This window comes from Pan paniscus, chromosome 17 (assembly GCF_029289425.2).
Source record: "Pan paniscus chromosome 17, NHGRI_mPanPan1-v2.0_pri, whole genome shotgun sequence".
Taxonomy (NCBI): domain Eukaryota; kingdom Metazoa; phylum Chordata; class Mammalia; order Primates; family Hominidae; genus Pan; species Pan paniscus.
Window position 1 is genome coordinate 97,497,630 of NC_073266.2, and position 14,849 is coordinate 97,512,478.

The 14,849-nt window shown below is 60.7% G+C and overlaps 1 protein-coding gene across 8 annotated transcripts in view; it reads left to right on the forward strand.

The window, feature by feature from the left end:
• The window catches only part of KCNG2 (potassium voltage-gated channel modifier subfamily G member 2), a 115,390-nt gene that overhangs the window by 74,903 nt on the left and 25,638 nt on the right, over positions 1 to 14,849 (forward strand). For all 8 annotated transcript variants that reach the window (XM_034943414.3, XM_034943417.3, XM_034943419.3 and 5 more), the window contains one exon: positions 113 to 779. In XM_034943414.3, coding sequence (XP_034799305.2) covers positions 113 to 779 — 667 coding nt within the window. The remainder of the gene's footprint in view (positions 1 to 112; positions 780 to 14,849) is intronic.

The following is a 14,849-nucleotide window of genomic DNA, read 5'->3' on the forward strand; positions in this document are numbered from 1 at the left end:
TCCGAGCTCACCTCCGAGGGTTCGGTGCCGGCCCGGCCCCTGGATCCCCGCGGGCGGACGCGCTCCCCCAGCTCAGCCCTCGCGACCCTAACGCGCTCCGTTCCTTTTGCAGGAGCCGGGCGGGAGCCCCTCGGTCCAGTCCGGCCCTGCGCATGGAGCCATGGCCCTGCTCCCCGGGCGGCGGCGGCGGCGGGACCCGCGCCCGGCACGTCATCATCAACGTGGGCGGCTGCCGCGTGCGCCTGGCATGGGCCGCGCTGGCGCGATGCCCCCTCGCGCGCCTGGAGCGCCTGCGCGCCTGCCGCGGCCACGACGACCTGCTGCGCGTGTGCGACGACTACGACGTGAGCCGCGACGAGTTCTTCTTCGACCGCAGCCCGTGCGCCTTCCGCGCCATCGTGGCGCTTTTGCGCGCAGGGAAGCTGCGACTGCTGCGGGGCCCGTGCGCGCTGGCCTTCCGCGACGAGCTGGCCTACTGGGGCATCGACGAGGCGCGCCTGGAGCGCTGCTGCCTGCGCCGCCTGCGCCGCCGCGAGGAGGAGGCGGCCGAGGCCCGCGCGGGGCCGACCGAGGGCGGGGCGCAGGGGAGCCCGGCGCGCGCCCTGGGACCTCGGGGGCGGCTGCAGCGCGGCCGGCGGCGCCTGCGCGACGTGGTGGACAACCCGCACTCGGGGCTGGCGGGCAAGCTCTTCGCCTGCGTGTCCGTGTCCTTCGTGGCCGTCACGGCCGTGGGCCTCTGCCTGAGCACCATGCCGGACATCCGCGCCGAGGAGGAGCGGGTGAGCGCGGCCGGGGGTGGCGGGGACCGGGCCGGAGCTGGGGCTGGGCTGGGATCTGGGCTGCGGGGAGGTGGGTGGGGGAAGGGGCGCGGGGGCAGCCACGGCCAGGGCCTAGGACCGGGCTGGGGGCTGCCGGGGCTGGGGTGGGCCGGGGCCGGGCTGGAGGCGGCCGGGCTGAGGGAGCGCCGCTGATGGTGGTCTTGGCCAACCTCCACCCCCAGCGGGAGACAACAGAGGCTCCAAGTTACATTCAGTTTCCGACGCAGCATCCGGTCCACAGGCCGCCGGAAACTGCTCAGCCCATCAGGCCTTCAAAGTTTGGACAACGTGGAGCTAAAATATTGGGTATCCGGGGCCTAGAGAATTGTGTGACATTTGGTCATTCTGGACCAAGGAGACCCAACCCCATTGTTTCAGGGCTGGAGGACAGTGCCAGGGCCAGGAAGGCTTCCGGCAATGGAATCGAGGTCTGGGTGCCGAGGTCTGTGTGCTGAGAGGTCTGGGTGCTGAGGTCTGTGTGCTGAGAGGACTGTGTGCCGAGGTCTGTGTGCTGAGAGGACTGTGTGCCGAGGTCTGTGTGCTGAGAGGACTGTGTGCCGAGGTCTGGGTGCTGAGAGGTCTGTGTGCTGAGAAGTTTGGGTGCTGAGTTCTGTGTGCCGAAGTCTGGGTGCTGAGAGGTCTGTGTGCTGAGAGGTCTGGGTGCTGAGGTCTCGGTGCTGAGGTCTGTGTGCTGAGAAGTTTGGGTGCTGAGGTCTGTGTGCTGAGAGGTCTGGGTGCTGAGGTCTCGGTGCTGAGGTCTGTGTGCTGAGAAGTTTGGGTGCTGAGGTCTGTGTGCTGAGAGGACCTTGTGCCGAAGTCTGGGTGCTGAGAGGTCTGTGTGCTGAGAAGTTTGGGTGCTGAGTTCTAGATGCTGAGGTCTGGGTTCTGAGAGGTCTGTGTGCTGAGAAGTCTGGGTGCTGAGAGGTCTGTGTGCTGAGAGGACTGTGTGCTGAGAGTGTGGGTGCTGAGGTCTGTGTGCTGAGAGGTCTGGGTGCAGAGGTCTGGGGAGCTGAGGCCTGGGTACTGAGAGGTCTGTGTGCTGATAGGTCTGGGTGCTGAGAGATCTGGGTATGAGGTCTGGGTGCTGAGAGGTCTGAGTGCTGAGAGGTCTGGGTGCTGAGGTCTGGGTGCTGAGGTCTGTGTGCTGAGAGGTCTGGGTGCTGAGGTCTGGGTGCTGAGACGTCTGGGTATGAGGTCTGGGTGCTGAAAGGTCTGTGTTCTGAGAGGTCTGGGTGCTGAGGTCTGTGTTCTGAGAAGTTTGCGTGCTGAGAGATCTGTGTGCTGAGGTCTGGGTGCTGAGAGGTCTGTGTGCTGAGGTCTGGGTGCTGAGGTCTGGGTGCTGAGAGGTCTCTGTGCTGAGAGGTCTGGGTGCTGAGGTCTGTGTGCTGAAGTCTGTGTGCTGAGAGGTCTGTTTTCTGAGAGGTCTGGGTGCTGAGATCTGTGTGCTGAGAGGTCTGGGTGCTGAGGTCTGGGTGCTGAGAGGTCTCTGTGCTGAGAGGTCTGGGTGCTGAGGTCTGTGTGCTGAAGTCTGTGTGCTGAGAGGTCTGTTTTCTGAGAGGTCTGGGTGCTGAGGTCTGGGTGCTGAGAGGTCTGGTTGCTGAGGTCTGGGTGCTGAGAGGTCTGTGTGCTGAGAGGTCTGGGTGCTGAGAGGTCTGGGTACTGTGGTCTGGGTGCTGAGGTCTGTGTTCTGAGAGGTCTGTATGCTGAGAGGTCTCGGTGCTGAGGTCTGTGTGTCTGTGTGCTGAGAGGTCTGTGTGCTGAGAGTGTGGGTGCTGAGGTGTGGGTGCTGAGGTCTGTGTGCTGAGAGGTCCGTGTGCTGAGAGGTCTGTTTTCCGAGAGGTCTGGGTGCTGAGGTCTGGGTGCCGAGAGGTCTGTGTTCTCAGAGATCTGGGTGCTAAGAGGCCTGGGTGCTGAGAGGTCTGTGTGCTGAGAGGTCTGTGTGCCGAGGTCTGGGTGCCAAGGTCTGGGTACCGAGGTCTGGGTGCTGAGAGGTCTGGGTGCTGAGGTCTGGGTGCTGAGAGGTCTGTGTGCTGAGAGGTCTGGGTGCCAAGGTCTGGGTACCGAGGTCTGGTTGCTGAGAGGTCTGGGTGCTGAGGTCTGGGTGCTGAGAGATCTGGGTGACTAGATCTGGGTGTGGATCTTCCTGCCCCTGTCTTAGACTTCCTGCCCCATCCGTCCTGTCCCACTAACCTGACAAGGCCTGGGCAGAAGTGTATGTCCTTGTGGGTCAACCTATGTTACCATGAGGAGACAAGAGAAGGCAAAAGCTTGCCAGCATGTGTCATGTCTGGGGAAGAAGTGAGCTCAGCATGTGTCATGTCTGGGGAAGGAGTGAGCTCAGCGTGTGTCATGTCTTGGGGGGGGGACCGTGAGCCCGGCGTTGTGTCGTGTCTGGGGGGGGACCGTGAGCCCGGCGTGTGTCGTGTCTGGGGGGGGACCGTGAGCTCGGCGTGTGTCGTGTCTGGGAGGGACCGTGAGCTCAGTGTGTGTCGTGTCTGGGGAGGGACCGTGAGCTCCGGGCCCTGGGCCTGGGGGTTTGTGTTGCCAGAGGGTGACATTCACGGAGAAGGGGCTGTGACTGTCTGAACGGGCGTAGCTGAGTGTTGCCCTGAAAAAGTCTCCCTGCGTTTTCCGATGGCCACACCAGGAGGCAGAGCACCCCACCCGGTGGGGGTCGGGCACCCCTCCCCTCGGCACCGGCCTCCCTGGACTGCGTGGAGGCCCCTCCACCCCTCGGGGCAGAGCACCCACCGTCAGCACCGCAGAGCCCCTGCCTGCCTGGGGGACACTCATTGAAGGGTACAGCAAGGAGCTGAACTGACCCAAGCCCACGGCCCGAGTGCCAATGTGACTTAAATACAGGTTTGGAAGTCGGCTGCCGCCTGCAGTCTGGGTGTCTGGCGGCTGGGCTGCCTTCCCCCGTCGTCCCCATGAGGTCCAGGTCCTGATCGTGCTTCCAAAAGGTGCTGGAGTGTTTGGCTGTCCTCGGTCGAATATCCAGGAGGGAAAATTCATTTGTGTCACGTTAGAGAATAGGAGAAGTTTGGGCTGCCCCAGCTACAGAAGTCACCCCAGGAACACCAGCCCTAACCCTTACTGTGCACCCCAAAACCCCAGATCCTCTCAGGGACAACCCTGGGCTCCTTGGCACCCAGCCCTTCACACTCCTGGCACGTGCCCCTAAATCGCTTGTCCAGTTAAGAAGCAGTCGCCCTCCGCGTGGGGCCTGGTGACCCGTGTCTGAGCGTCTGGTTAAGAAGCAGTCACCCTCCGCGTGGGGCCTGGTGACCCGTGTCCAAGCGTCCGGTTAAGAAGCAGTCGCCCTCCGCGTGGGGCTTGGTGACCCGCGTCCGAGTGTTGCAGCTGCTGCTGACTGACTGAAGGTCTCTTTCGGAAGCGATTCAGTTGTGTGGGTGAAGAGCCAAGAAAAGGTGGTTCTCACTCCTGTCCTAAGAGAATATTTCAAAGCATGAGAATTGACGTGTTGGTGATGTAACAAAACCGGAAGCCAGGGTGCTTCCAAGCGTCCAGCTGGGGGCTGGTGAAGGACGTCACCTTCTGTCCACTTGATTGATGGGATGTGGGAACCGTAAAATGATGGTGATTCCCGTGAGAAGACGCTCAGCCTCACTTTAATTAAATAAATACATGCTGAATCCCAGACAGTGCAAGTCCCAGCCCAGCTCAAGCCTCAGACGAGCCAAATCACTGGCTGACCATCCCAGGCCAGCTGCTGAGGGACGGCGGTGGGACCGTAACTCGGTGCTCTCTGGAGAGCACGTGGGTGCGAGCGCTTCAATGCTGTTCGTCAGGACACGAGTTCTTGAGAACTAGGAGTCGGTGTTACTGACAGAATGTGAGCTCTCTGATGGGATGTGTGCGGGAGGCTGAGTCCGGCCACCACACGGGTCGGCTTCCACAGGGTTTCCCACACGCACTGTGCTGTCCCAGGTGCAGGGGTAGGGGTGCAGGAGCCGTGAGCACCCCTACACACAGCCCTGCAGACACTGGGGAGACCCCGAGCCAGAGTCCAGCTGGGACAGCTTCCCGGGTCTCCTGGGTACCTCGGAGAATGAGGGAAGCCCAGGGTGCTGGTTGCTTTCAGTGCCCGCCCCGCGCTGAGTCTCCCACCCCTGGGCTGCGACCTGCACAGGGGCAGTAGCTCCCTGTGGGGAGGGCTCGGCTCAGGGACCACGGAAACGCCTGGTCTGCTGGACACAGTGGGTGTGGAAGAAATAGGAAGCCTCAGTTATGTATGAGCAGAGCACGCCCGTGTGTCCCCAGCAGTGCTCAGGACCTGAGAACCCGGCTTTGTCAGTGTGTGCTTGGCTCTGGGCTGCCTGGACTGGGAGCAGTTGTTGAGTCCGAGCCCACAGGGGACGCACTGGCCCACAGATGTGCTGGGACGGCCCTGGGGACCGGAAGGTGGACACCTGGACCCGCCCTGCGCTGTCCAAGCAGGCTCTGTCCTCTGCCTTCTCACGTGGGATCGTTCACTCCATTGCTGGGCCTTTCCCAGGAGAGAAAATCCGTTCTATCCCAAACCCACAGCATCTTCGTGGCCAGGCGTTAGGGTGATTTGCTCAACTCTTTATCTTGCCTGTGGCCACAGAGGTTACAAACCAAATCCTAAACATCTGTGGCCCCCAAAGTTATCCTGGATTCTCTGACCCTCAAAAAGTACATTCTAAACCCAAACACACCCACTGCACCCCCAACCTCGCCATCTTTCCTAGGAGAGGTCACCAGTGGTCACGACCTGCAGACACCTCAGCCGCTGCCACCACCACGCGGGACGGCCCGCAGCCGTGGCATGGATGTTTTAATCCAGGCTGTAGGGACACAGACGGGTCTGAGGTCAGAGCTGGAGTGGGAGTTGTCACCCGTTTCCAGCTGGTGGAGGCTCAGCCAGGCAGGACCTCCCACCTCTGGGCCCCCAGCCACCTGGGGGTGGGCACCGCTTGTGCTCCCCGTTGCCCTCATGGGACCTCCAGTGAGTCTGTGGCCTTCGGGAGTTTAGGCTGTGGACAGCTACGTGGAGGAGGCCGAGCGACCTCTCTGCTCCCCACCGTCTGCTCCCAGACGAAGCCCCCCACGCCGAAGGTGCCCTGTGAACATACAGACGGGATCACGAGCTTCAGCTGCCATGGGCCCTAATGGCTGCGGAATAATCGGCAGGGAGCGGTGTCTTCTGTCATCTCTGACAGCGACAGGGCTTGATGATTGCAATGACGTGGTGTGGTTTTGGGGTCCCGTGGGCTCTCCATGGTCAGGATTGCACCAATGTTGGCTTCCTGCCGGTGGATGTGGCCTGGTGACGCCCACCGTGAGGATCCGGAGCGCTTTGGAGGGATGGGTGGTGGCAGTTTCCGTGCCCCCAGAGCTGCGCGCTCCCTCTGCGCTGGGCGGCTGCTGTGCGGCCTGGATGGTGTGAGCACCCACGGGCTGGCTGGAGGCCAGGACAGACTGTGCGTCTGCTCACTGGAGACCTGCCCGCTGTTGGTGGAAGTTTCTGGCTGGAGGTTGTTTTTCAAAATCCATTGCTTCCTTGTACATTCAGGCTGATTTTTGGCTCTGTGAATTGATTTTTTCTTTTAAACTCACATGATTAAATTGAGACCAGTATAATTAGTTATAGATTTCATGACTGGGATTTGAAGCATTGAATTCACTGAGAACATTTTTGCAACAGCTTTAAAAGCTGGTGGCCAAGTTTCTTCTGCACGTGGGCAGACGTCACAGACACCGAGTTGTGTCAGCTCACAGAGCGAGTTTTGTGTATTGCAAGTTGTGTTGATCAGGGTTCTCCAGAGGTGCAGGATGAAAGGGTGTGGCTGATTGGCAGGCGTCAGCTCACCCGGTCCTGGAGGCTGGAGGCCCCACGCTGCAGTCAGCACACCTGAGACCAGCAGAGCCTGGGTCTGAGTTCCAACCCAAAGACCAGCACCGAGAGACCAGAGCTGTGGTTTCCGTCGAGCCTGAGGCAGGAGAAAGGTCCTAGCCTGTGGCCAGGCAGGAGGAGTCCCTTGCACTGGGGAGGGTCAGCCTTCGCGTCAGGTGCAGGCCTCCGGGGTCTGCCGTGAGGGTGTTCTGTCCACCTGCACCTGCGTGAGGCTAAGCCTTATGAGCTGACAAATCGCACCTCCCGCCTCCTGGCAGCGCAAAACGTGCTTGCGTCTGTCGCAGCCTGTCCTGTGGGGGACCCTTGGAGCCCTGACCGGCCTCATGGCAAGGATGGACATAGGGTGTGGACAGGACGTGGGGTGTGGCCTGTGCCTACAACCGCAGGCAGAGTTGTCCTGGACCTGAGCACCAGCTGGCAGGTTCTGCGTTCAGAGCTGATTTCTTCAGAAAGAGCAGGCAGTGGGGCTCCTAGGGCAGCTGCTCTGGGCCATGGCCCCTTCCCATCCATGTGGTATAACAAGGGCTGTGTTAGGGCCACAACAGATCCAAACTTGAGGATCTCGGGGGACGTCAGGCGGGGCTGACGTCTTGCAGCAGCAAGTCGAGTGGGCAGTGCAGGACCAGCCGGTGGCCCCTGCGTCTGGGAGGCTCCCACACCACCAGTCTCCACCCAAGGGTAGTAGAGGGAGGGGAAGGCGGCCCCCTGTGACGCCTTGGCGGAGCCTCTGCGTCCGTCTGCGTCCCATTGGCCTGGACGTCTGTGGTGCGGAGGGGCCGGCATCACATCCTAACCCAGAGGCCACAGGCCTGAGCAAAGCTGCGGCTGCTCTTTACCAGGGAGGCAGGTGCCAGTCAGCAGCGTCTGCCACTGCGACATTGGCAGCAAATTCCTGCCAGCACCGAGTGGGGACCCGCAGCAGATGTGTCACCGGGGCCAGCTGCTCTGGGGCCGCACAATGCCACCGGACCGAGCTCTGGGAGGCGGGCAGGGCCCAGTGATGGCAGCGCTCCTGCACGTGCGGCCGGCCGCACACCCCTCAGCCCTTGGCACCCCTGTGGAGGGATCAGAGACCCTGCAGAGGCTCGTGGAGGCCTGCAAACGGCAGGGCCTGGAAACCCCATGGGCAGGGGAGGAAGTTAACAGGCTGCATTCTCTGCTCTGCTTCCTGCACAGATTTGATGGGGAAAACATAGAAGATTTGTGTTTTGGATTTTCACTTTAAAAAAAAAAAGCTAAAATCCCTGATATAAAAGCTTCAAAGCTTCAGTTTTGTTTGTTTGTTTGTTTGTTTGTTTTGAGATGGAGTCTCACTCTGTCACCAAGGCTGGAGTGCAATGGCGAAATCACAGCTCACTGCAATCTCCACCTGCTGGGTTCAAGTGATTCTCCTGCCTCAGCTTCCCGAGTAGCTGGGATTACAGATGCACCACCACGCCCAGCTAATTTTTGTGTATTTTTAGTAGAGACGGGTTTCACCATGTTGGCCAGGCTGGCCTTGAACTCCTGACCTCAGGTGATCCACCCACCTTGGCCTCCCAAAGTGCTGGGATTACAGGCGGAGGCACCGCGCCCGGCCAATTCTTTTTCCATAAAATCCCTCCCAGGTCTCCGGTCTCTCTTCTTGCTACAGTACGAGGCGCAGTTGCGGGCTGGCTTAGTTCTCAGACTCTGAGTGTGACTGGCGCTCCCATCCAGCTCTGGCTCTGACAGCGGCAGGGCTTGAAACATTCTCTCCATTCTGAGCCTGTTTCCTCACCAACCAAATGCAGATTCTTCAAAGCTGTTGAGATTAAGTTGAATAATTTACGTGCCTTGCTTTGGACAGTGCTCAGCACACAGAATCACACAGCGAGGTCTCTCTCCCCTTTTGCAAACGAGGGAAGTGAAGCCTCGTGTGGCCCCCTGTGTGGCGGCCGTGGGGAGGGTCTGTGGGGTGGGGACCGCCCCTCCGGGAGCCGGCGTGCGCTGTCCTCCTCTGATGACACAGCAGGAGTGGTCAGTGTGCAGAAATAGTGGGGAGGCTCACAAAAGGACCTGCTAGGAAGAAGCCAGGTAGCTCTGCCGGTTGGGCCTGGGGACAGGATGGGCGGCAGGGTGGGCCAGGGTGGTTTTGGAAAGGCAGCACTCGGACAGGAAAACAGGAATGAGAGTTCTGGCTTTGGGCCTCGGTCCCAGGCTTGAGGCCCTCTCGGGGGACCACCCTCTCCACCCAGCGTTTCTCGCCTCCTGTCCATATCACTTGGGAGACTTCCCCTTTCTTCTTCGTGGACTTTGTTTTTTCCCAGGCTGTTGTTTTTCTCAGTTCTGTGCCCTGCAGGGGTCTCTGTGTGCTCCCCGCCTCCCCAGGCCTCCCCCACACTCCCGTTCCCTCTGTCACTCCCCGTGCTGGCCCACGGGTGCCGCTCCTGCCGCCCCCCTTCCCCCCCCCAGCCACCTCCTGTCAGTCTTCCCAGATCCTCTGCGTGGCCACCGGCCCCTCTGAGCACATCCAGCCTGCGCTTGGCCTGTATGCAGCTGTGAGGGGCGTCGGGGAGCCGGCCCTAGCTGTCCGGCCGTGAGCCCTGGACGGGAGCGTTTTCCTGGGAGCTGGCCCTAGCTGTCTAGCCGTGATCCCTGGACGGGAGCGTTTTCCTGGGAGCTGGCCCTAGCTGTCCGGCCGTGAGCCCTGGACGGGAGCGTTTTCCTGGAGCTGGCCCTAGTTGTCCGGCCGTGAGCCCTGGACGGGAGCGTTTTCCTGGGAGCTGGCCCTAGCTGTCTGGCCGTGATCCCTGGACGGGAGCGTTTTCCTGGGAGCTGGCCCTAGCTGTCTAGCCGTGATCCCTGGACGGGAGCGTTTTCCTGGAGCTGGCCCTAGCTGTCCGGCCGTGAGCCCTGGACGGGAGCGTTTTCCTGGGAGCTGGCCCTAGCTGTCCGGCGGGGAGCCCTGGACGGGAGCGTTTTCCTGGGAGCTGGCCCTAGCTGTCCGGCCGTGAGCCCTGGAGGGGAGCGTTTTCCTGGGAGCTGGCCCTAGCTGTCTGGCGGGGAGCCCTGGACGGGAGCGTTTTCCTGGGAGCCGGCACACCCCATGTCCTCAGTGTCTGTTCGCGGCATCTGAACTTTGCGATTTGGAAAGCAGGAGTCTGGGAGGAAAGCAGGGGAGGCCACAGAGCGGCCGCGGTTAGAGCTGGCGACAGTGTCCGCTGAGCTGCCTCACTGGGCCAGGAGGCTCCTGGGACTTGGTGGGGAGTGGATTTAGCCCAAAGAAGGCAGCAGCTGCGGTGTCCAGGTCCAGCCTGTGAGAGGCACCGGCCTCGCTGCTGAGGGGACATCCTTGTCAGTGACATGCTCATGCTGAGGCCACTGAATAGTCAGACACGTTTCGGGCCACTTCGGGCTTTGACGGGGACATCCCGAGGACAGTTGCCTGCCCCAGAACCCAGTGGGAACAACTGATCCGGTTACAGCCTCAGGTCAAGCGTGGGGTCAAGAGGCCAGGCAGGCGCTGTCTCCTGACTGCCTCGGGAATCCTTGGCCCTCACATTCGGCCCTCACAGCGCCTCCCGCCTTTCCCCATTACAGGCTGAGGTAGGGATTCTGCTCCTGAACTGTGTTTTGTTGGCCGATTGAAGAAAAGCTGTACAGCCACCGCCATCAGCCACCTTCCTCTATGCCATCAGTCATAGAAAACTTAATAGAAAAACTATTCCAGTCACCCTAATAACAAAAATATGAAAGGCCTAGAAATAATCTCAGCAAGAGAGGTTCTGTGTCTATCGGGAGCAGTGCCGTCACAGCGGAGGCGAAGAAAGGAGTGAACGGGGCACACCTGCCCCGAGGGGGGAGCCACTCCCCAAATTAACACACACACTTACTGCGCGTCAGTCAGAGTCCTAGTGGGTGTTTTGGACTCTCACAAAATAATCTTTAAAATCTAGAGAAATGTGTACGAAGATGTGACGGTGGATTCTGGAGAACAAAGAGAAAAGTGCAAAGCGGGGGGCCCACCCCAGAATTGATTCTCTCCTACTGCATAAGCTTCTCCTTGGGTTCAGATGGCAGCTGTCTGTCTGCGGGTCATTCTGAGGCTGGGTTTGGGCTTGGCATGCTCTGTCCTTGCCGCATCAACTGGGGTCTCCAAGGTGGAAGCTGGTGTGTCTCCGCTCCCTCCTCTCCAGGAGGCCGGCCCAGGCGTGGTGGTGGGAGAGCTTCCAGGGGCACCGGGTCCCTTTCCAGGGCTCTGCCACGGTCACATGTGCTCCTGCCCCGTTGGCCAGCGCAGGCCGGGACTTCAGGCTTCCCTCTTCCCCATCGCCATTCCTTCCTGTGGTAGGAGTGGGGGTTCCTGGAGGGTGTCAGGAGAGGGGCGTCTCCAGGTATGTGACAGGCCCTGAGGAGACTGATGGGGCTCAGAAAGCCACACCCCAGCGGGACAGCCTCTGCAGCAAAGCAGCTCCCCACCTTCTGCCCTGTGATCTCCCAGCCTCCATCTCACCCAAGGCTACCAGAGAAACTAGAATCTCTTCGCCAGGGTGGGTCATAGAAACCACAACCCCTTTTAAAGCTAGCCGGAGTTATCCCCCTAACTTCCCCACTCTTCTGTGTGAGGCCTGGCCATGAGGAGATTGCCATACATTGTCTGATGGGGTCCTCAGACCCCCATTCCAGAGGGTCCTGCCCCATCACGAGAAGAAAGAGCACTGCCCAGAGCCCAAATCTGAACAGGCGGCCCTGGGGGCTCCTCTCAGTCCAACACCACGGAGCACAGGCGGCCCTGGGGGCTCCCCTTGGTCTAGCACCACTGAGCACACACTTCCATCTGCCAATCCCATTTCCACTCCAGCTTCACTGAACCTCCACATACAAAGAGATTGTTTCCCTAAATCTCAGGGTCTTCATGCCGAAGGCTCCTGTGTCAGTAAAACTCCCACTGTGAGTTTGTCGTGTGTTTCTCCTGTTGGCCTTTGTTATGGGGTCAGCCGTGACCCTGACAATGGGGAGGAAAGAGATCACTCCCGTCCCACCCTACACGGTGGCACCACAGACCTTCCCACCCTACACGGCAGCACCGCAGACCCTGGCACGGGGTTGGGGACAGCGGTCCTGAGTCGGGGAGGTGCAAGTCTGGCCAAGAGCAAGACTGTGGTGTTCATGGGGCCTCTGCCTGCTGGGGGGCCTGGGTCTCTGCTGCTGAACTTGTCCTGAGCCCCCATTAAGTGCAGAAAACCTTGATGGGGGAGGCGGTTGTGAAGAGCAGTCGGACTGGCCTGCAGCCCACTTAGTGTCTGCCCCCGATCCCCAATGCCCCTGATCCCCGATGCCCAGCGCACTGATGCAGAGTTGGGATTGCTTCTTTCCTAAATCAAAATTCCTGTTGAGCCAGTAAGAACAGATTCCCCACTGCACCGATGTCCGGCACGCAGTCCCCAGGTGGGCACACTGCCCAGCACCCCGGGGGCAGGAGCTCAGAGCTGACTTGCTTCTTGCCCAGGTCTGGGGTTGGTGCAGTGCCCGCAGCTCACGGGCCACAGCAGCGGAAGGTCTGCGGCGTTTTGGACCTTGCTGTTGCCGGGGCAGTGGGTGTTGGCGCCACGTCCAGGACCCGCCTGGTGCCGCTGCCATCACAGTGAAGCTGGACTGAAACCCACAGACAGGCCCAGCCCTGCCGGGCAGGTGTGATCAGGCTGGCGCTGCGGAAAAGCCCCACTAGGCAGGTATGATTGAGCTGGCCTCTCAGAAGGGCCCCAGCCAGGCAGGGATGATCGGGCTGGCGCTGTGGAAAGTTGCAAGCACGCTGTGTGGGCACTTGGTGGGACTGGGCTGGGTGCAGAGCACCTAATGGAGAGGAGTCACCTGCGGCATGGCCACTGCTGTGGGCTGCAGTTCCCGGGAAACAGCAGTGGAAACCAGCGGCCCAGGGACAGGACAGGGGCTGCAGGTGCTGAGCCGTTGTTCGACCCAGTTGAATTCTAACTCGTGACTTGGAACGATTCTGTCCTGGGAAGGATGCCCTCTTCTGCATCCACAGGCAGTGGTGCCCTCTGCGAGCAGCTTGCTCACCTGTGTCTGTGACGCTGGTGCCCTGAGGGCAGGGCCAGCCCCCTCTCTCGGCACAGCTGGGTGAATCATCAACGACGCCCTTGGCACCATGAGCACTTGCACCTGCAGACCGCCTGGTCTCGCTCTTGGGCACCAGCCGTGCCGGGCCCGGGCCACCAACTCCGCGTCCTTCTTGCAGATGCCTCTCATGGTGTTTGGCACAGAACACCGTGCTCAGAGGAAACCTCAGAATGTGCTGGGGTCAGGGGGCCCTGGGACGGCCAGGCTCATTTCAGCCAGGGGAGGGTGAGAGGACAGAATGCCGAGGGGAAGCTGTGCCGATTTTCTCCAGACACGAAGGCACAAAACGAGTTAACGCAGGGTGCGCAGGAAATCGAACTGACACGTCTGCTTCGGTGCAGATAATTCCAGGCGAGCACATTCTAGGCAAAGGCCTGTTGTGCTGTTTTGAAACAGTTTGTTCCCTTACATAGATTTAATATTCTGCTTTTCTGTCTTCATTTGACGCAAGAGGCCTTTTCTGTAGATGAGTGAAAAGAAAAAACCTCAATTCAGTTCAAAGTCAGACTGTTATGAATTCATAGTTAGTAAAATGAGTCAATAATTATTTTCTTTCAGGTACTTAGGGAGTGAAGGGTTAAAGTCTGCGGACAGAGTCGCTGCTGAGCAAATGACTGCTGGTGAGGCTGGGTCCCTCCAGCGGCTGGCTCCCGGCTCTCGGTGGCCGTGGCTGTTTGCCCGGTGGACAGGTTGGTGGAGGAGAAAAAGCTTCCAGGAGATACACAGGCAGCAGCCAAGGGACGCAGAAGGCTGAGGATTTGACTACACACTAAATAGACCTCAGACCCCAACAGGAAAGTCGCGAGCTGCGGGGTCCCTGCATGCTGAGCCCTCCCCCGCCGTTGGGGACAAGTGCACCCAGCCTTCCCTGACCCCCTTGTTCTCACACCCCCGTCCCCCCCCGAGAGTCACGGCACTCAGAATCAGCCTCGTTCCTGGCAGGCTGAAGCCGCAGAATCTTCTGTGCTCTGAATTGAGAACAGAGGCCCAGGAGCACCCACACTTGGCATCTCTGGAGCCTCGGTCGGGGTGACAAGTGCAGCTGCAGCCGTGGTTATTGGGGGAATGTGGCTCGGTCCTTCTGTTTACTGTCACTAGGGAATAAAAGGTTGATGCCAGGGTGGACACCATGTCAGCGGAGACCTCGCCTTCTGAGAAGGGCTCCCAACCCACTTAGTTTTTCAAAGGCAGCTGGTCACGGTCCCTGTGCCTGCTCAGCCTGGCCCCACTCCATCCTCCACTGCCCTTGCCCACCGGGCTGCATGCCCATTCCGCCTGGCACCCAGGTTCCTGTGGCCACGTCCTGAGACTGTTGTCAGAACAGCTGTCCCCACACTGTCCGTCCCACGTTGCGGTTCCCGATGGCACCGGCGCTGCCGCGTGGTGTGAACGTGCCAGGAAATGTGTAAATGCCTGGGAGGAAAAGCTGAACCCTCACTAGTCCCATTACACACAGAGAGCCACAGGAAGGGTTCTGAGACTGCCTTTCTGGTCTTTTCCTATTGACACATATTTTCTAGTTGAGACTTCAGTGTAGATCCTGCCTGGTGACTGGCTGCTTCAGATGGCAGTGTGCAGTGGGCACTTGATGCCCACGTGGCAGTGCACGGAGGGCGCCTGATGCCCACGTGGCAGTGCGCGGAGGGCGCCTGATGCCCACGTGGCGGTGCGCGGAGGGCGCCTGATGCCCACGTGGCGGTGCGCGGAGGGCGCCTGATGCCCACGTGGCGGTGCGCGGAGGGCGCCTGATGCCCACGTGGCGGTGCGCGGAGGGCGCCTGATGCCCACGTGGCGGTGCGCGGAGGGCGCCTGATGCCCACGTGGCGGTGCGCGGGGGGCGCCGGATGCCCACGTGGCGGTGCGCGGGGGGCGCCGGATGCCCACGTGGCGGTGTGCGGGGGGCGCCGGATGCCCACGTGGCGGTGTGCGGGGGGCGCCGGATGCCACGTGGCGGTGTGCGGGGGGCGCCGGATGCCCACGTGGCGGTGTGCGGGGGGCGCCGGATGCCACGTGGCGGTGTGCGGGGCGCG